At 47.9% G+C, this 21025-nt stretch overlaps 1 protein-coding gene across 1 annotated transcript in view; it reads left to right on the top strand.

Moving 5' to 3' along the window:
* The window catches only part of LOC142256875 (myocardin-like), a 190415-nt gene that overhangs the window by 106444 nt on the left and 62946 nt on the right, over positions 1-21025 (top strand). The window contains exon 2 of the mRNA XM_075328824.1: positions 15258-15323. Within this exon, the coding sequence (XP_075184939.1) occupies positions 15258-15323 (66 nt within the window). The remainder of the gene's footprint in view (positions 1-15257; positions 15324-21025) is intronic.

The raw sequence follows: 21025 nt of genomic DNA, 5'->3' as shown, positions 1-21025 counted from the left end.
ATGCAAAGTTATCATGCGGCTGTCACACTATTTCTAGGTCCACTCATTAAACCTTAAGAATATTCATTCCTTTCCCGGCCAACCCTCTCTGACAGTATAAAAATCGAGAAAATCCAGCACCAGCATAAATAAAATGAAAAAGTTTATTACAAAAATTAAAAGCCCATTACACATACATCTTTAGGGCATAATAGGAACATGGAAACATCAACGCGTTTCAAGCAAAAAAACAGCTAGTGACAGTGTCTATGACAGTATAGGTAAGGATGGTTGACCTCGGGGAGATCAACATCCAACACCGCGGAGACACCATCACGTGTTTCTCAACGCAGTGACACTAGGACAAGGCCCCCTGGGAAAATATGCAAAACAAGAATGCTGCGGAGACACCATCACATGTTTCTCAACACTGGCAGGAAACTAGCCAGGTCTTTCACTGGGTAGGAACAACCACGGGAAGGGCAGTCTCCAGTCAAGGAAACCGCCTATACCAAAACATGGTATCCATCCACAGACAGCTGTTTTGGGGTATTTGCCCCTCATCAGTGGGGAGTAGGAAACTGGCTAGTAGGAGCAATGCCTAGTAGAAGACTACATGGTAAGGATGGTTGACCTCGGGGAGATCAACATCCAACACCGCGGAGGCACTATCACGTGTTTCCCAACGCAGTGACACTAGGACAAGGCCCCCTTTAAAAATATGCAAAATAAGAATGCCGCGGAGACACCATCACATGTTTCTCAACGCTGGCAGGAAACTAGCCAGGTCATTCACCGGGAAGGAACAAGAAGTGTCTATGACAGTGTTTGAGATTGGTTGCAGTCAGATGACGCTCCTACCCTCTGTGCCAGTGTTTGTGATTGGTTGCCCTCACACTCACTGTCTGGGTCCCTGAAGTCAAGTGTATAAATAAATAACTGAAAAAAAATGGCATAGGATCCCCCATATTTTGATACACAGCGCAGATAAAGCAGACAGCTGGAGGCTGCAGCCCCAAGCTGTGTGCTTTAACTTGGCTGTGTATTAAAATACGAGGGATCCCACATGGATTTATAAAATATTTAAATAAATTTAAAAAATGGAATAAGGTCCTCCCAATTTTGATACCCATCCAAGATAAAGTGGACAGCTGGGTGCTGGTATTCTCAGGCATAGGGAGCCCATGGTTACTGGGCCCTCCCCAGCCTAAAAATAGCAGCCTACGGCTGCCCCAGAACTGGCAAGTCCATAAGATGAGCCAATTCTGGTGCTTACCCTGCTCATTCCGATTGCCCTGGTGTGATGACAATCGATGTAATATAGTGATGAGCGAGTACTAAAAAGCTCGGGTGCTCGAAGCTCGGGCCGAGCCTCCCAAGATACTCGTGTACTCGGCCCGAGCAACGAGCCCAATGTTATCCTATGGGAGACCCGAGTATTTTTGTGAAATGACCTCCCGGCAGCATGGAGAAACCCTAAAAATGTCACAAAAGTCTCAGAAGAGTGCTCAAATGACATGGCAACAGCATGGGGAAGACCCCTTGAAGCATTTATCACTCAAAAGTCACAGCTGTGAACAATTTTGTCCGCGTTTTACGCCATTTTTACGGACTCACCAGAAAACCTTCCAAAATGACCCCAAAATGATTTTTCATGGCGGAAATGTTAAGGGCACATACCCAATAGTGAGATAGAGCTGGTGTATGTTACTTTTTGAGATCAATACATGAAAGATTTTACGTGAAAACATTGTGTGGCACTCCGATGTCCCTGAGAAGAGACGTACATGAAGGCCTCTTGAGTCTAATGTGCCCATTTTGAGGAAGTGAGTCTTTGTAGTATTTTCCTTTGCCAGGGCAGTCCTAAATTGTGAGGTTCACCAATGCCCCTGCATACAGACGTGCATGAGGGCCTGTAAACCTGAAGTGCCCATTGGAAGGAAGTGGGTGTATTATAGTATAGCCCTTAGGCAGGGAAGCCAAACATTGGGAGGCTCCACGTTGTCCCTGGATAGAGACGTGCATGAAGGCCTGTAAACCTGAAGTGCCCATTGGAAGGAAGTGGGTGTATTATAGTATAGCCCTTAGGCAGGGAAGCCAAACATTGGGAGGCTCCACGTTGTCCCTGGATAGAGACGTGCATGAAGGCCTGTAAACCTGAAGTGCCCATTGGAAGGAAGTGGGTGTATTATAGTATAGCCCTTAGGCAGGGAAGCCAAACATTGGGAGGCTCCACGTTGTCCCTGGATAGAGACGTGCATGAAGGCCTGTAAACCTGAAGTGCCCATTGGAAGGAAGTGGGTGTATTATAGTATAGCCCTTAGGCAGGGAAGCCAAACATTGGGAGGCTCCACGTTGTCCCTGGATAGAGACGTGCATGAAGGCCTGTAAACCTGAAGTGCCCATTGGAAGGAAGTGGGTGTATTATAGTATAGCCCTTAGGCAGGGAAGCCAAACATTGGGAGGCTCCACGTTGTCCCTGGATAGAGACGTGCATGAAGGCCTGTAAACCTGAAGTGCCCATTGGAAGGAAGTGGGTGTATTATAGTATAGCCCTTAGGCAGGGAAGCCAAACATTGGGAGGCTCCACGTTGTCCCTGGATAGAGACGTGCATGAAGGCCTGTAAACCTGAAGTGCCCATTGGAAGGAAGTGGGTGTATTATAGTATAGCCCTTAGGCAGGGAAGCCAAACATTGGGAGGCTCCACGTTGTCCCTGGATAGAGACGTGCATGAAGGCCTGTAAACCTGAAGTGCCCATTGGAAGGAAGTGGGTGTATTATAGTATAGCCCTTAGGCAGGGAAGCCAAACATTGGGAGGCTCCACGTTGTCCCTGGATAGAGACGTGCATGAAGGCCTGTAAACCTGAAGTGCCCATTGGAAGGAAGTGGGTGTATTATAGTATAGCCCTTAGGCAGGGAAGCCAAACATTGGGAGGCTCCACGTTGTCCCTGGATAGAGACGTGCATGAAGGCCTGTAAACCTGAAGTGCCCATTGGAAGGAAGTGGGTGTATTATAGTATAGCCCTTAGGCAGGGAAGCCAAACATTGGGAGGCTCCACGTTGTCCCTGGATAGAGACGTGCATGAAGGCCTGTAAACCTGAAGTGCCCATTGGAAGGAAGTGGGTGTATTATAGTATAGCCCTTAGGCAGGGAAGCCAAACATTGGGAGGCTCCACGTTGTCCCTGGATAGAGACGTGCATGAAGGCCTGTAAACCTGAAGTGCCCATTGGAAGGAAGTGGGTGTATTATAGTATAGCCCTTAGGCAGGGAAGCCAAACATTGGGAGGCTCCACGTTGTCCCTGGATAGAGACGTGCATGAAGGCCTGTAAACCTGAAGTGCCCATTGGAAGGAAGTGGGTGTATTATAGTATAGCCCTTAGGCAGGGAAGCCAAACATTGGGAGGCTCCACGTTGTCCCTGGATAGAGACGTGCATGAAGGCCTGTAAACCTGAAGTGCCCATTGGAAGGAAGTGGGTGTATTATAGTATAGCCCTTAGGCAGGGAAGCCAAACATTGGGAGGCTCCACGTTGTCCCTGGATAGAGACGTGCATGAAGGCCTGTAAACCTGAAGTGCCCATTGGAAGGAAGTGGGTGTATTATAGTATAGCCCTTAGGCAGGGAAGCCAAACATTGGGAGGCTCCACGTTGTCCCTGGATAGAGACGTGCATGAAGGCCTGTAAACCTGAAGTGCCCATTGGAAGGAAGTGGGTGTATTATAGTATAGCCCTTAGGCAGGGAAGCCAAACATTGGGAGGCTCCACGTTGTCCCTGGATAGAGACGTGCATGAAGGCCTGTAAACCTGAAGTGCCCATTGGAAGGAAGTGGGTGTATTATAGTATAGCCCTTAGGCAGGGAAGCCAAACATTGGGAGGCTCCACGTTGTCCCTGGATAGAGACGTGCATGAAGGCCTGTAAACCTGAAGTGCCCATTGGAAGGAAGTGGGTGTATTATAGTATAGCCCTTAGGCAGGGAAGCCAAACATTGGGAGGCTCCACGTTGTCCCTGGATAGAGACGTGCATGAAGGCCTGTAAACCTGAAGTGCCCATTGGAAGGAAGTGGGTGTATTATAGTATAGCCCTTAGGCAGGGAAGCCAAACATTGGGAGGCTCCACGTTGTCCCTGGATAGAGACGTGCATGAAGGCCTGTAAACCTGAAGTGCCCATTGGAAGGAAGTGGGTGTATTATAGTATAGCCCTTAGGCAGGGAAGCCAAACATTGGGAGGCTCCACGTTGTCCCTGGATAGAGACGTGCATGAAGGCCTGTAAACCTGAAGTGCCCATTGGAAGGAAGTGGGTGTATTATAGTATAGCCCTTAGGCAGGGAAGCCAAACATTGGGAGGCTCCACGTTGTCCCTGGATAGAGACGTGCATGAAGGCCTGTAAACCTGAAGTGCCCATTGGAAGGAAGTGGGTGTATTATAGTATAGCCCTTAGGCAGGGAAGCCAAACATTGGGAGGCTCTACGTTGTCCCTGGATAGAGACCTGTTAGGTTCTTAGTGCCTCCGTGCTTGCATTTAAAAATTGCACGTGTGTGCCTGTTGGTGGCAGCTTTCCGCTGCATTTGTGTGAGTTTTGCACAAACTTGGATATAACACACAAGTCTAGTGAATACACATCAGCACAGCATTGCAAAATGCGCAAGGGCGTTGTCAACGAACAAGGAAGTGGACGTGATGGTGGTGCAGGCAGACACCGAGGTTGTGTGCAAGCTCTAATTTCGCCACAACAAAGGGCCACATCTAGTCGCTCGCACGTCCTGTCCCAAATTCTTGGGGACCGCAGCAGTACACCCCTCTTGAACCAAGACCAGTGTCAACAGGTTGTTAGTTGGATAGCGGATAATGCTTCCAGTCAGATTGGCACCACCACAAACACTCTGTCTTCCACACGGTCAAGTGTCAGTAGCCGTGATACTGCACCGCACATTTCAGAACCTGATCCTCCTTCCTACCACCAGGCCGAGTACACGTCCACGGACATTACTGATCCCACACTTGGACACTCGGAATAGCTGTTCGTTCACGTTTCCATTCACAAATTCTGGCCTCTCGCCAGCTCCTGTTGAAGTGGGCCATGACGAGATTGTATGTACAGATGCACAAATATTTGAGCAGCCACGTTCTCACGAAGTTGGCAACGTGTCTCAACAAGGGGTGGCCGATGATGAGACACAATTGTCAGGAAGTCAGGAGGAGGAGCAGGGTGCGGAAGAGGAAGACGACGTGGTGGATGATCCAGTAACTGACCCAACCTGGCAGGAGGATATGCAGAGCGAGGACAGCAGTGCACAGGGGGAGGGAGGCGTAGCATCACAACAGGCAGTAAGAAGCAGAGTGGTGGCCCCAGGCAGACGTCAGTCAACTGTTCCCCGGAACAACACGACACAAGGTGCCTGTACAAATGTTAGGTCTTCCCGAGTCTGGCTGTAATACTATTGTATGTATTGAGGATTTCGATTGCGTTAGGGCAATGACAACCAGAGACGAGTTCTTGGTGCAAGACATTTATAATATGCAACCAGCAAATATGTACATAAACGGAACAAAAACACAGTAGAACATAAATACAGGAAATACCTTCCAGGGACTGAGCGAAAGGGAATTCCCGGTACCGCGCACCGGACTCCCCCAGGGAGACCACCAACAGCAAACCCCTATACAGGGACTGTCTGGCAATCACCCCAGAAGCCCTAAATGCGCAGCAGCCGGGACACAAAAGGGCAATAGGTAAGTCGAAAAATGTCTGTACGTGATGTGAGTCCAGAGTGGTATTAAACGGAAGGAACCGGGCAGAAGTTCCGACCAAAGACGGCAAACGGAGTCCAGGTACAGCTAGATGATACCAGATGAAGTCCAGAGTCGGTGTCGGTTGTTTTCCAAGAGGATCCGAATAACAATCAGGAACCAAAAGCAGCAGGGCAGGAGCACACAGGAAGCAGTATACTCAGGCACTGGACTAAGCTTTAGGGGCGGCTTTTAAACAGATGGACAGGAAGTAGGGCAACATAACAGAAAACTCCATGTTAACAAAGGGCAAGCTCTTTCAAAAGAAAACTGGAAAACCAGGAACTCTGACACTGGCAGTTTTTTAAGTTGGCTCCAGATGATTCTAAAAAGGCCATTTGCAACACCTGCCATGCCAGCATCACCAGGGGTACCAAAACTAGCAGCCTGACCACCACCAGCATGATCAGGCACATGTCAGCCAAGCACCCGACTTTGTGGGAAGTACAACAGAGTCGAGGAGCAGTGCTTGCTGATGTCACTGCTACGTCTTCGCTGGTTGTGCATGCGAGCCAATCCCCTGTCCATGCTGCCTGCGAACAAGCCTCCTCCACTCCTGCACCTGCAGTTGCCTACGCAGAAAGAACACCATCATCAAGCACGTCCTTGTCCCAGCGCAACGTTCAGTTATCCATTCAGGAAACCTTTGAGCGCAGGCGCAAATACACTGCCAACACCCCACATGCCACAGTTCTAAATGCTAACATTTCGCGACTGCTTGCGCTGGAAATGTTGCCTTTTAGGCTGGTTGAGACAGAAGCATTCCGCGAACTGATGGTGGCAGCTGTCCCACGTTACTCGGTCCACAGCCGCCACTATTTCTCCCTGTGTGCCGTCCCCGCATTGCATAACTAACCACGTGTCACAAAACATCACACGTGCCCGGAACAACGCTGTTTCAGCCAAAGTCCACCTAACCACAGACACGTGGACAAGTGCATGTGGGCAAGGCCGCTACATCTCGTTGACGTCACACTGGGTTAATATTGTGCAAGCTGGGACCCAGTCTGAGCGAGGGACGGAATACGTCCTTCACACACCAAGTTTTGCAGGCCCTACCTCAGTCAGGGTTTCACACACACTCTACAGCTCCGGAATGTCATGCTCCTCAGCCTCCTCCTCCTCCTGCGCATCCTGATCCACTTTACCCTCCACACCAGTCCCAAGCTGTAAGTGTCGCTGGCGGAGGAGGGGACGGTGCGCTCTCCCACTGCTCGGGTCCGGCTGACGCAGCTCTACGGCTGCTGCTGCTCGTTGGCTCGAGCGATGGCCGGATCCCGGGGACTCGAGCGGCGCTACTCGCCCGTGAGTGAAAAGGGGTGGTTTGGGTTTTGGGGATATTGTCCGTGACGCCACCCACGGTTGTGGTGATTGTGTGGACACCACCGCTGCTCTGGACGGGGATCCCGGGAGCCTGTGACAGGGAGCAGCTTTGTTGTTATTTCTCCCCTACGTGGGTAGGGGGGTTGGTTGTCCCGGGGCCTGGTGATGGGGTAGAGATGGATGACAGGCGGGTTGCGGGGCCTGATGAAGTGCATGGTCGCAGGGGCAGCGCTGTGCCGCACGGCACGGAGGTACTCACTCAGCCCAATGATGATGACACAGTTCAGGGTAAAACAAGTGGCTGGATGGACAGGTCACTCGGACGGCTGCGGTTGTTCCTCCCTGCAGGTTAGTGATGACTGTCTCTCCCTGCACCGAAGTTAAGTGTTGGTAGTGATGGTTTCCCAACGGTAACCCGCTCCCTGACCTGGATATGGGCCGGAGGAGCCCCTTTTGCCCACAGGCGCTGGCCCTGGGAGACGGTTGCCCTTGCCGGTGGCTGTGTCTCCCCTTCACGGTTGTACGGTTGCCTTCTATCTGGACTTGGCTGTTTGGAAACCCTGAGGTCCCCTTCAATAACGGATTTGGCAAATTCACGGCGACACCAAGCCTTGCCGGGATCCGAAAGTCCTCTGCCAATGGTGCTGGCTTCGCTTTGTATACCGGTCCGGTACGGCCGGGTCACCACCCGTCCACGGTCCTTACGGCAGACTCCAATCGGCCTCCACTGCAGACGGTCAGCACATCCTGCCAACCTTGCTGTCCTGTCCAGGCCACACACCCGGACCAACTTCAGGCTCTTTGCTGTCACTTTTCTCCTCTCTACTACTTTCCTCCTTCCACTTCCTTAGCTTAACTCTCACTGCCTGTGTTTTCCCTCCTCCTCGGTGGGTGGAGACCAACCGCCTGGCTCCACACCCTGGTGTGGACAACAGCCCCTGGGGAAGGCAACAAGGATTTTGTGTTTTGACTATGATATGCCTGCAGGGAGTGTGGGGTGTTTAAGTGTTGTGCTCTGTGGCCCCTGGCTTGTCCAGGGCGACACAGAAGCACTGCAGCACTGCCTCGGCGAAGCGGCAACAGGCAGTGCTGAAGCTAATCTGCATAGGTGACAAACCCCACAATGCAGAAGAGGTGTGGACAGCTCTGAAACAGCAGGCAGATCACTGGCTCACAACTCTGAACCTAAAGCCAGGAAAGGTGGTGTGTGACAATGGCCGGAACCTGGTGGCGGCTTTGAGGCGAGGCCAGCTGACACATGTTCCATGCTTGGCCCATGTGCTCAACCTCGAGGTTCAGCGGTTTCTAAAGTCATAGTCAGAGCTGTCTGATCTGCTGGTAAAAGTTCGCCGCCTGTCTGCACATTTTCGAAAGTCACCTACTGCTTCAGCCGGCCTTGCCGCCTTAAGACGCCGTTTGCATCTTCCGGCACACAGACTGGTGTGTGATGTCCCCACGCGTTGGAATTCAACTCTGCACATGTTGGTCAGGATATGTGAGCAGAAGAGGGCAGTTGTTGAGTACCTGCATCACCTAAGCCGTCGGGAAATGGGTCAAACTCCACACATAACACCTGAGGAGTGGAGATGGATGTCCGACCTATGCACCATCCGCCAAAACTTTGAGGACTACAACAAGATGGTGAGCGGCGATGACGACATTATTAGCGTCACCATACCGCTTCTCTGCCTTCTAAAATGGTCTCTGCTCAGAAAACAAACATGATGCATTGCAGGCGGAGCGCGATGAGTTTCAGCAAGAAACAGTAGTGGGTGTGGGTGATGATAACACACAGCCCAGCCTCGTCTCATCACAACGTGCAGTGGAGGACTATGACGAGGAGGAGGATGAAGACATGGAGCAACTCTCTGGCCAAATTGAGGATATGACATGCAGTCATATCCTCGGTTCAGCGTGGCTGGCCAGAGGACAGGGTAGATGATGAGGAGGAGGAGGACAGCATGTTCAGTCATCGTGTCGGTCAGGATACTGAAGTGATGGCTGTTAAGAGTCTGGCACACATGGCTGACTTTATGGTAAGCTGCCTGTCTCGTGACCCTCGCGTTAAGAACATCTTGGCCGACAATCATTACTGGTTGGTAACACTGTTAGACCCACGCTAAAAGGAGAACTTTATGTCTCTTATTCCCGAGGCGGAGAGGTCAGGCAAAATGCAGCAGTTCCAGAAGGCCATAGTCACGGAAGTAGGCAAAGCATTCCCCTCACAAAACGCTAGCGGCATAGGTCATGAATCAGTGGACAACCGAGGCGTACAGCCGAGAGAGGCACAAGTCCAATCCGCCAGAGGTAGGGGAACAGTCTTTAAGATGTGTGACAGTTTTCTCAGCCCCTCACGTACCACAGCCCCTGAGGTGCGGGGTAGTGCCACAAGAAATCCTAAGTTTGCCCAGATGCTGAAGGAGTACCTTGCAGATCGAACAACTGTACTCCGACATTCCTCTGTGCCTTACAATTATTGGGTATCCAAGCTGGACACGTGGCATGAATTGGCTCTCTACGCCTTGGAAGGCCTGGCCTGCCCTGCTGCTAGCGTTTTGTCAGAGCGTGTTTTTAGTGCCGCAGGTGGAATCATTACAGATAAACGCACCCGCCTGTCAACTGAAAATGCTGACAAGCTGACTCTGATCAAGATGAACAAGGGTTGGATTGGGCCAGACTTCACCACACCACCAGCAAATGAGAGCGGAATTTAAAGTTTGCCATGTACCTCCACTCACCCATGGGTACACACTTCTGGAGTTTGGCTAATCGCTGGACTGCTCCTCCTTCTCCTCATGCGCCACCATGATGATGACCGTTACAAATTGCAATACTTAGGCCTTTGTTTCAGGTATACCCCCAGTGGTAAATTTTTTCGCCCATTCTTTGCAGAATGGACATTACAACGACAGGAGACCCACTCCTTTGCAATGGGAACAATGTTTTGAGGCCCTCATGCACGTCTCTATCCAGGGACAACGTGGAGCCTGACGCTGCCACCGACTGCCACACACGTGCTGTTTTTAAATGCAAGCACGGACGCAATAAGAACCTAACTGGTTTTTAGGAGCGACAATTACTGAGAAGTCTGACACTATCAGACACTGCTGACTGACGTGTATTATACACTAGACTTGTGCGTTATATAATAGTTTGTGCAAAACGCGCACCTGTACCCTGCCACCGACTGCCACACACGTGCTGTTTTTAAATGCAAGCACGGACGCAATAAGAACCTAACTGGTTTTTAGGAGCGACAATTACTGAGAAGTCTGACACTATCAGACACTGCTGACTGACGTGTATTATACACTAGACTTGTGCGTTATATAATAGTTTGTGCAAAACGCGCACCTGTACCCTGCCACCGACTGCCACACACGTGCTGTTTTTAAATGCAAGCACGGACGCAATAAGAACATAACTGGTTTTTAGGAGCGACAATTACTGAGAAGTCTGACACTATCAGACACTGCTGACTGACGTGTATTATACACTAGACTTGTGCGTTATATAATAGTTTGTGCAAAACGCGCACCTGTACCCTGCCACCGACTGCCACACACGTGCTGTTTTTAAATGCAAGCACGGACGCAATAAGAACATAACTGGTTTTTAGGAGCGACAATTACTGAGAAGTCTGACACTATCAGACACTGCTGACTGACGTGTATTATACACTAGACTTGTGCGTTATATAATAGTTTGTGCAAAACGCGCACCTGTACCCTGCCACCGACTGCCACACACGTGCTGTTTTTAAATGCAAGCACGGACGCAATAAGAACATAACTGGTTTTTAGGAGCGACAATTACTGAGAAGTCTGACACTATCAGACACTGCTGACTGACGTGTATTATACACTAGACTTGTGCGTTATATAATAGTTTGTGCAAAACGCGCACCTGTACCCTGCCACCGACTGCCACACACGTGCTGTTTTTAAATGCAAGCACGGACGCAATAAGAACATAACTGGTTTTTAGGAGCGACAATTACTGAGAAGTCTGACACTATCAGACACTGCTGACTGACGTGTATTATACACTAGACTTGTGCGTTATATAATAGTTTGTGCAAAACGCGCACCTGTACCCTGCCACCGACTGCCACACACGTGCTGTTTTTAAATGCAAGCACGGACGCAATAAGAACATAACTGGTTTTTAGGAGCGACAATTACTGAGAAGTCTGACACTATCAGACACTGCTGACTGACGTGTATTATACACTAGACTTGTGCGTTATATAATAGTTTGTGCAAAACGCGCACCTGTACCCTGCCACCGACTGCCACACACGTGCTGTTTTTAAATGCAAGCACGGACGCAATAAGAACATAACTGGTTTTTAGGAGCGACAATTACTGAGAAGTCTGACACTATCAGACACTGCTGACTGACGTGTATTATACACTAGACTTGTGCGTTATATAATAGTTTGTGCAAAACGCGCACCTGTACCCTGCCACCGACTGCCACACACGTGCTGTTTTTAAATGCAAGCACGGACGCAATAAGAACATAACTGGTTTTTAGGAGCGACAATTACTGAGAAGTCTGACACTATCAGACACTGCTGACTGACGTGTATTATACACTAGACTTGTGCGTTATATAATAGTTTGTGCAAAACGCGCACCTGTACCCTGCCACCGACTGCCACACACGTGCTGTTTTTAAATGCAAGCACGGACGCAATAAGAACATAACTGGTTTTTAGGAGCGACAATTACTGAGAAGTCTGACACTATCAGACACTGCTGACTGACGTGTATTATACACTAGACTTGTGCGTTATATAATAGTTTGTGCAAAACGCGCACCTGTACCCTGCCACCGACTGCCACACACGTGCTGTTTTTAAATGCAAGCACGGACGCAATAAGAACATAACTGGTTTTTAGGAGCGACAATTACTGAGAAGTCTGACACTATCAGACACTGCTGACTGACGTGTATTATACACTAGACTTGTGCGTTATATAATAGTTTGTGCAAAACGCGCACCTGTACCCTGCCACCGACTGCCACACACGTGCTGTTTTTAAATGCAAGCACGGACGCAATAAGAACATAACTGGTTTTTAGGAGCGACAATTACTGAGAAGTCTGACACTATCAGACACTGCTGACTGACGTGTATTATACACTAGACTTGTGCGTTATATAATAGTTTGTGCAAAACGCGCACCTGTACCCTGCCACCGACTGCCACACACGTGCTGTTTTTAAATGCAAGCACGGACGCAATAAGAACATAACTGGTTTTTAGGAGCGACAATTACTGAGAAGTCTGACACTATCAGACACTGCTGACTGACGTGTATTATACACTAGACTTGTGCGTTATATAATAGTTTGTGCAAAACGCGCACCTGTACCCTGCCACCGACTGCCACACACGTGCTGTTTTTAAATGCAAGCACGGACGCAATAAGAACATAACTGGTTTTTAGGAGCGACAATTACTGAGAAGTCTGACACTATCAGACACTGCTGACTGACGTGTATTATACACTAGACTTGTGCGTTATATAATAGTTTGTGCAAAACGCGCACCTGTACCCTGCCACCGACTGCCACACACGTGCTGTTTTTAAATGCAAGCACGGACGCAATAAGAACATAACTGGTTTTTAGGAGCGACAATTACTGAGAAGTCTGACACTATCAGACACTGCTGACTGACGTGTATTATACACTAGACTTGTGCGTTATATAATAGTTTGTGCAAAACGCGCACCTGTACCCTGCCACCGACTGCCACACACGTGCTGTTTTTAAATGCAAGCACGGACGCAATAAGAACATAACTGGTTTTTAGGAGCGACAATTACTGAGAAGTCTGACACTATCAGACACTGCTGACTGACGTGTATTATACACTAGACTTGTGCGTTATATAATAGTTTGTGCAAAACGCGCACCTGTACCCTGCCACCGACTGCCACACACGTGCTGTTTTTAAATGCAAGCACGGACGCAATAAGAACATAACTGGTTTTTAGGAGCGACAATTACTGAGAAGTCTGACACTATCTGGACTGTTTTACACTGTGTACACCAGCCCCAGATATGATGAAGGCTGGTATACGGTCACCACTAGGAATGGCTATATATACCCTGCCTGCCTGCCTGTATACTGCTACAATAGTCCTGACAAGGACTCTTCTGGTCACTAGCCTGTATTCCGACCTGGCTATACCCTGCCTGTATATAGCAACAATAGTCCTGAGAAGGACTCTGCTACTGTACTCCGACCTGGCTATACCCTGCCTGCCTGTATACAACTAGAATAGTCCTGAGAAGGACTTCTGGTCACACTGTTTGCAGCCCTGCTCCGGAACTAACTATAAAGGGCCGCAAAGCTTTCCCTGAATCAGCGACACTCTCCCTACACTCACTGTCAGAATAGCTGTGAGCAGAGCACAGCGCGCCGGCCTATATAAAGGCTCGGTGACGCTGTGCAGGCCGGCCAATCACTGCAATTCCACAACTAACAGGGCTGTGGCATTGCAGTGGTCTGCCAGCCAATCCCTGCATGAGGGCTGGCTCTCAAAAGAGCGCCAACATGCAGAAATGAAGACCACGAGTAAAGCACGAGTATCGCGAGATTACTCGGTCCCCGCCGAGCAGCCCGAGTACAGTGATACTCGTGCGAGTACCGAGTAGTGACAAGCATGCTCGCTCATCACTAATGTAATATAAAGTGTTTATGATAATTGCGATTTGTCAAAAAATCACAGCTGCCATGAATCCCTGGATTAGTAATGGTGAGGGGGTCTATGAGACCCCCCATTACTTCTGCTTTTGGCGCAAGGTTGTATGTTCCCATGAAATTTATTAGGTTGCATTTATAGAATCCAAATGAATCATAGACATTACAACTGAAAAAGATTACAGATTTAGGACTTTTTTACTTATTTTGTAGTAATTTAAAGGCACAAAAACACATAAAAAATTGCTGGTATTTTTATCTGTAATAAGCCTTTTTAGAATGCATCAGAGGTGTATTTACTTATTATACTTATTACCACTGTATTTTTTTTTGGGGGGGGGTTGTGTTCCAGAAATTTTTATTAAATTTAAAGAGGAAATAATACAGGAAATAGAAGGAATCATTAGCAGATGAATTAAAGAAAAAAATCTTTCCATAAAGCAGATTCCTAAGGAAGGAGTGGGTAGGATAAGGAATGGGGTAAGGAGATGGGAAAAACGTTAATAGGGAAGGGGGAGAAGAGAAGGGTAATGGAGGATCAAGGAGTATTCTTAAACATAGCTTAAAAAGCTTAAAATGTTAACTTCTGATAATGCATTAAACTTGAGGAAACAAAGTCCACAAGTAAATAATAATAAAAAAGGAGGAAGAGAGAGGGGATAAAGTAAGAAGAATAGAAAAGAAAAAGTAAAGAGAAAACATTGAAGAGAAGAGATGCTTAGAAAGGACGAGGGAAAACTTCTGTCCAAGGCTGCTATCTACGGTAATAGGAAGAGAAAGTATTGTTTACAGTAGCATGACACATTTCAAAATAGTTATGAATGGATACTTTACCAATAATGTCTGTTATGGAAGGTAATGAGGTTTTTCTCCAGTTGGCAGCTATAGCATTCTTCGTAACAAGGAATATGTGCATTGCAATAGGCCTACAAGTAGCAGAAATTAGGTTTATGTCTAGAGCAAGAAGTGCCAGTTGTGGAGACAAATCAATTTTGCAATGTGTAATTTTGTCAACCAGAGTAGAAACATCATTCCAGAACACTGTGGTTTTATGTCGAAGCAGAAGTAACATTCCATTATGTTCACAACTATGGTTTTGAGAGGGCTTAGTACATTTATACATTGTAATCAAATTTAGCATTTTGCTGTAAACAATGTAAAATGTGGTGATTTAGCAAAAGATGTGCCATCTTGACATGAATTTATAGACATTACTGAAAAAACACAATTTGATCATAAATGAGTGAGTGCACTCTTAAAAACTGCTATGAATCTGATTCCCAACAACTCAGAGTCAGAAGATTTATGCCTATTACATCTTAGAGACACAATGAGAAAGTGTTACAAAATGGTAAAATCGATGACAATCACAGAAATACTGATTTACAAAATATTCAATGTTATTAGCTAACATTCTTCATTAATATTTCTTTCAGTTCTTCAATTGCGAATGCAGCATCGTCGCTCACAAGAACAAATGTCTGAACGGAACCTGATGCCATGTAGGTTGCTGGTGACCTTGTTACTTACAATTAAAAAAATAATTTAGTAAAATGCTCATATGTGCCAGTGGTGACTAGTCAGTATATACAGTATCATAAATTCTCCAATGAACCGAACTGACAGCATATTAGACGTTATTAGAGTATTTAGATTTACTGTCAGGACAAGAATTCTCACCAATGTGATGGAGAAGAAATGTTATTGTAGTTCACTCATTTTAAGCTGGTGTTAACGAGAATGTCACCAAGTTTATACTATCGTATCTGACGTCAGTGTTTAAAGAAGTGCAAGCCACGCGTACCAGTATGGTCATCCATGTGTCATCCATGTGTCGTCAGTGTGTCTACAGTGTGACGTTTGTGTGACGTCCGTGAGTCATCCATGTGACGTCCATGTTTGCATATCTGTAACATCCGTGTGACTGGTACTGGTAAAAAAATGCATGATACTGAAATGAATGGTTTTTAAAACCATGTGAAAAAGATGTGCAAACCCTGAAAAAGTATAGATAGATATAGAAAGATAAATAGATAAGAACATATACAATAGATAGATGGATAGAACAGATAAAATAGATGGATAGAACAGATAAGATAGATGGATAGAACATTTAAGATAGATAGAAAATAAGAAAGAATATATAAAATAGACAAAACAGATAGAATAGCTCAATATATATAGAGATAGCTAGCTTGACCAGCTGTTTTACAGCATTTTTCTTTTTTACTTTAAAAAAAAACAAAATGACGTTGGCTTCCCCTTATTTTTTATATCCAGCACAGGAAGAGCAGCAGCTGCAGGTTGCAATCCTCAGCTCTCTGCTGTACCTTGGCTGTTTAAGCTGGTTATTAAAAATAGAGGGGATCCCATGCTTATTTTTTAAATTTTTAGATAAAAAAAAAAAATAAATGATGTGGGGCCTCCCCCCTCCATTTTACTAAAACCAGCCATGGTACCACCGACAACTGGGAGCTGATATTATTAGGGGAGAAGGGCCATGGTTAGTTGGCCTTTTCCAGCCTAATAATAGCAGCCTACAGCTGCCCTAGAAGTGGCGCATTCATAAGATGCGCCAATTCTGGCGCTGAAAGCGGCTATTCTCATTGCCCTGGTGTGGTGGCAAACAGAGAAATATTTGTGAGGTTGATGCCAGCTCCAGCTGGCATCAAGCCCTGGTATTAGTAATTGGTGGTGTCTAGCAGACACCACCATTACTAAACGAGTAGTTAAAAGGAGAATAAAAAAGTTTATTTGAACAACCCCCCCCCAACTCCAGCTCTTGTTCACCAATTTTTTTTTATTTTTTTTTAAATAAAAAAATACAAAAAGTCCACCGTTATCCATGGTGAGGTCCCATGATGTTCCCCAAAAGCGACCCTTACAATCCATGAAAAGAGAAAAATCATTCTATAAATAAAGACAAGAGACACTCTCTTTTCCAATTTATTTCCCTGACAAAGGCCTAATCCTAGTCCGATGTAATCCAATTGGGGGGCCCATGTCGATCCCATACTGCTGGCACATTCAGTGGAGAACAGAATGTTCCCCTTTGATTGTGAGAGCAGCTCCTGCAGGCACACACACACTGCTGTGTTTGCTTCCCTGCAGTGACCTGGACCTCATAAGCTGAGCCCAGTTCACCGCAGGGTCGCCCTCAGCAGTGTGTGCACGGGCGTGGCAGTGATGTCACGGGTTCTTCGGAGTTCACAATGAATTCTGATGACTTCCTGATGACACCCCCGTGACATACGTGCTACTGTGGGTGTCACGGCAGTAACGTCACAGGTTCATCAAAGTTCACAATGAACTCTGGTGAACCCGTGAAGTCACTGTCGTGACACCAGTGGTAATGCGGATGTCGCGGGAGTGTCATCAGGAGGTCATCAGAGGTCATTGGATACTCTGATGATATCCTGACATCACTGCACACACTGCTAGATACTCACCTGCCCCGGCAATGCAATCCCGGTGCTGAGCTGCTGCTTCCAGCCCGCAGTGCTGTGCATATTTAATGAGCTTAATGAGCAGGGGTTGGAAGCAGGTGACAGCAGTGCCGAAGATGAAGCACTAGAAACAGGTGAGTATAGAGAATCATTATATATCAAAGGCACGTGTTCTCTGCGGTACGTTTCACACTGATGTCACACGGATCATATCAGTGTGCAGATTGTGTGACATCAGTGCTGCCGAAGAAAAAAATGGACATGTCTCTGTGTGTGCATGCAGGGCCACTCGGTGTGTGTTTAAACACGCACATGTTTGTTAGCCCATAGAATAACATGGGTGTGGAGACACGGGGCTCAGTGGGTGCTCTCGTCCACTAAAACCCGCCGCCTTTAGAAAGACAGCGTGGCTCAGGGCTCATCCCAACTGAACGCCGGCCTCCTTAACCGTGGGCGTAACACTACTCAGACAACACAGGGTGAGGGAACCACAATAATTAGACTTTATTTGATCCCCAAACAATTAACGGCACATAACACATAACCAGCAAAACACACAAATGTAACAGGCAACAGAGTCTCACCCTTCCGCTGGCTCACCAGGGATTTAGAATGTCCATGCCTCAGAGGTTCCAGGGCCGCTTACTCCAGTCCAGCAGCACCCCGCTTTTGGCGGGCACCCACCGAGAAAGGAATAACGCCAGATTTAGGAACCTGTGTGAGGTCTGCAAAGTCTGTAACAGGTGACTGAACTGTCCCAACCTGAGTGTCCTCCTTAGGTAGTCCTGGTATGATGTTACAATCCTGGCAGCTGGAGTCAAAATCCCTAGGCTGTGGATATGGTCTCCAACCGGATCCGGAGTCCCTAGATTGAAGCCATAAGATATCCTGATCCTCTAGTCAGCTCCAAAGAGCTTAGACTGGATCCATCAGCATCTATCAACCTTCATCAACCCTGGTGGCTTAAAGAAGTCCCTTTTATAGCCATAACCTTCCCTTAGGATACACTGCGTCCTCATCAATTGGTTGGACAAGATTGCTTCTCCCATTGGATGAATTTCAAGCTGCATGGATAATGTTCATTTAAATGATGTGCATAGAAAGACTCAGTATATCTACATGGAGTCGGCAAGTCACCGACTAGACAATGGCTACTAAGGTAATTACATTATCAATACACAACTACAATACAATGGTTACTGGAGAGCAATAGCTAAGCAAACATGACTTAGCACACATAAGAACAATAGTCTGGCTGAATGTTAAGAAACTTTAACCCATGAGAGTCCATGTCGTCACATCCTCCCCCTTCTTAATATTAGCCAGACATGATAGGCTTCCGATCATCCTTCTCCTCTTGTTGGGAAAGCCCATCCGCATTTCCATGGTTCTTGCCCTGTTTATGGGAGATGGAAAAATTGTAAGATTGTAATGCCAGACTCCACCTGAGCAAGTGTCCGTTGTCCCCGGCAGTGCGATTTAGCCAACTCAATGGATTGTGGTCAGTGAGGACTGTGAACTCATTGCCATAGAGGTAGGGCTGCAATTTTTTCAGGGCCCAGACTATGGCCAGACATTCTTTTTCTATGGTGGCATAAGCCCTCTCTCGGTCCAACAGTTTCTGGGAGAGGTAAGCTATCGGATGTTCCTCACCGTTGTCCCCCACTTGGCTAAGTACAGCTCCTAGTCCTGTGTCCGATGCGTCTGTTTGGACAATGAATCTGCGACGGAAGTCAGGAGCAGTCAAGACTGGGCTTTGGGCTAGCCGGTCTTTCAATTGGAGGAACGCAGTTTCACATTCTGGGGTCCAGATAAGGTTACGGGCATATCTTTTGGTTGTGAGGTCAGTGAGCGGTTTTTCTATGGTACTGTAATTGGGGATAAACTTTCGATAGTAGTTTGCGGTTCCTAGAAACGCACGGACCTGTTTTTGATTAACCGGGCGTGGCCACTGGATAATGGCTTCTACTTTTCCAGGTTCGGGACGAATGCACCCACTTCCCACCCGATGTCCCAGGTATAGCACTTCGGCCATCCCCATTTGGCATTTGTCAGGTCGGATGGTGAGCTGGGCGTAGGCTGCGGGTGATGGCGGTGACAAACTGGCTGGATAGTCCTTGTCCTAGGTCATTTCCCAAAATTACAGGGGTGGGGAGGCCGTCTATGAGCCCCACTTCAACCTCTCATTGGTCAGCTCCCCAGTCCAACTGCACTCGTGCCAGAGGGATGTTCGAGTGCTGGCCCCCAGCAAGGGTGATGGTCACTTGGCGGCCAGGTAAATGATGTTCTGTGGGAACAATATCTGGGCTGACCAGGGTGATGGAAGATCCCGAGTCTCGAAGTCCCTGAGCCTGTATATCACCGACCTTGACCGTCTGGATGTGGGGATGGAGGTTAGCTGGTGTACGGTGTCCGGCCTGCCGTAGGGTGTGGACTAGATAAACCACTTCCTCAGCTATTGGTGTTTCTCGGGAGTAGCATTCCTCAGGTCTTGTTGGTTCATCTCGGCATATGTTGACTGGTAGATGGGCTCCAGGCATGGGGCCCCGGTTTTTTAGACACTCTTTGGCCATGTGTCCAAGGCGCCCACACGTATAACAGCGCCGTGGGTTAGACAAGTCACCCACCCTGTTGGTAAACCTTTGTCTTGTTGGGGCTTCTGTGGGGTAATGAGTTAGTCCAGCACGTGAGTCTGGGGGTCGCTTGGATCCATGGTTGAGGGACCTCCTCAGATCGGTGGGCCTATTCTGCCTCCAGCTGGGTCGGTTGGCTGTAAATTCGTCAGCCAATCGCGCTGCTTGCTCTGGGGTGTCGGGCTTCCTGTCAGCTACCCATTCTCGGATTTATGGGTCCATCTGCTCCAGCAGCTGTTCAAGCACTATCACATCCCGGAGGGCAGCAGCGGAGTGGGCAGCCCGACCATCGAGCCAGCGATTACAGTGTCGTCGGAGTTGACTGCCAAATTCGACGTACGAGACACCCTGGTGAGACATAGTCCGGAACTTAGTGCGATGTCTCTCGGGTGTTATGGTAAAAAGGGCTAACAAAGTGTCCTTAATAATTCCGTAGTCCAAGCAGTCCTGAGGCCCAAGTGATCGGACAGCCTCCTGGGCCCGGACCGGCAAGCTTGTCCACAGGTATTTGGCCCACTCATCTGTGGGCACCTGGTGCATACGCATTAGCATCTCAAAGTTTTGCAAGTGTTCATCTATCTCAGTGCTGGAATCATTAAACACTGGCACATCCCTGTAGCGAAGATGACTTCCTTGGTGGTGGTCTATCCTGGAGGTAGGTGCTGATGGTGAGGAAATTGGAAATCCAAACATAAATTGCAGAACACCAGCCCTCTCTTCCTTTGAAGCTTCAGGCCCCAATGCAGTAAACAATTCCTTGACTCGGTCTGCTTGGGTTTGGTTTGTTTCCAGACTGTCACTGGATCTAGGATGAGATACAGGGTTTACCTCCTCTGATACCACAACGGCAGTGTCCTCATCGTCCTCTGCATCATTCTGGGCATCCCAACAGACTAATTTCTGGATCAAGTCTGACCGAGTGTCAGTGTTCCTGTAGTCAATCTTTCGCATCTGGCACAGATCCTGTAGCATCCATTTACTGCTGCGGTCGTAACTCATCTCTGGTCCTTGTCCCATGGCTGAGCTGGTGGGGTTGGACATGGCAGCGTCCAAAACCTGAATGCCTCCCCTATGGCCTGCTGGGTATGCTTATGTGCCTCCCTGGTTGTTGAGCCCTGGACGGTG

This window comes from Anomaloglossus baeobatrachus, chromosome 11, assembly GCF_048569485.1.
Source record: "Anomaloglossus baeobatrachus isolate aAnoBae1 chromosome 11, aAnoBae1.hap1, whole genome shotgun sequence".
Taxonomy (NCBI): domain Eukaryota; kingdom Metazoa; phylum Chordata; class Amphibia; order Anura; family Aromobatidae; genus Anomaloglossus; species Anomaloglossus baeobatrachus.
Note: the sequence above shows the minus strand (reverse complement) of the source record. Positions and strands in the feature narration are given on the sequence as shown.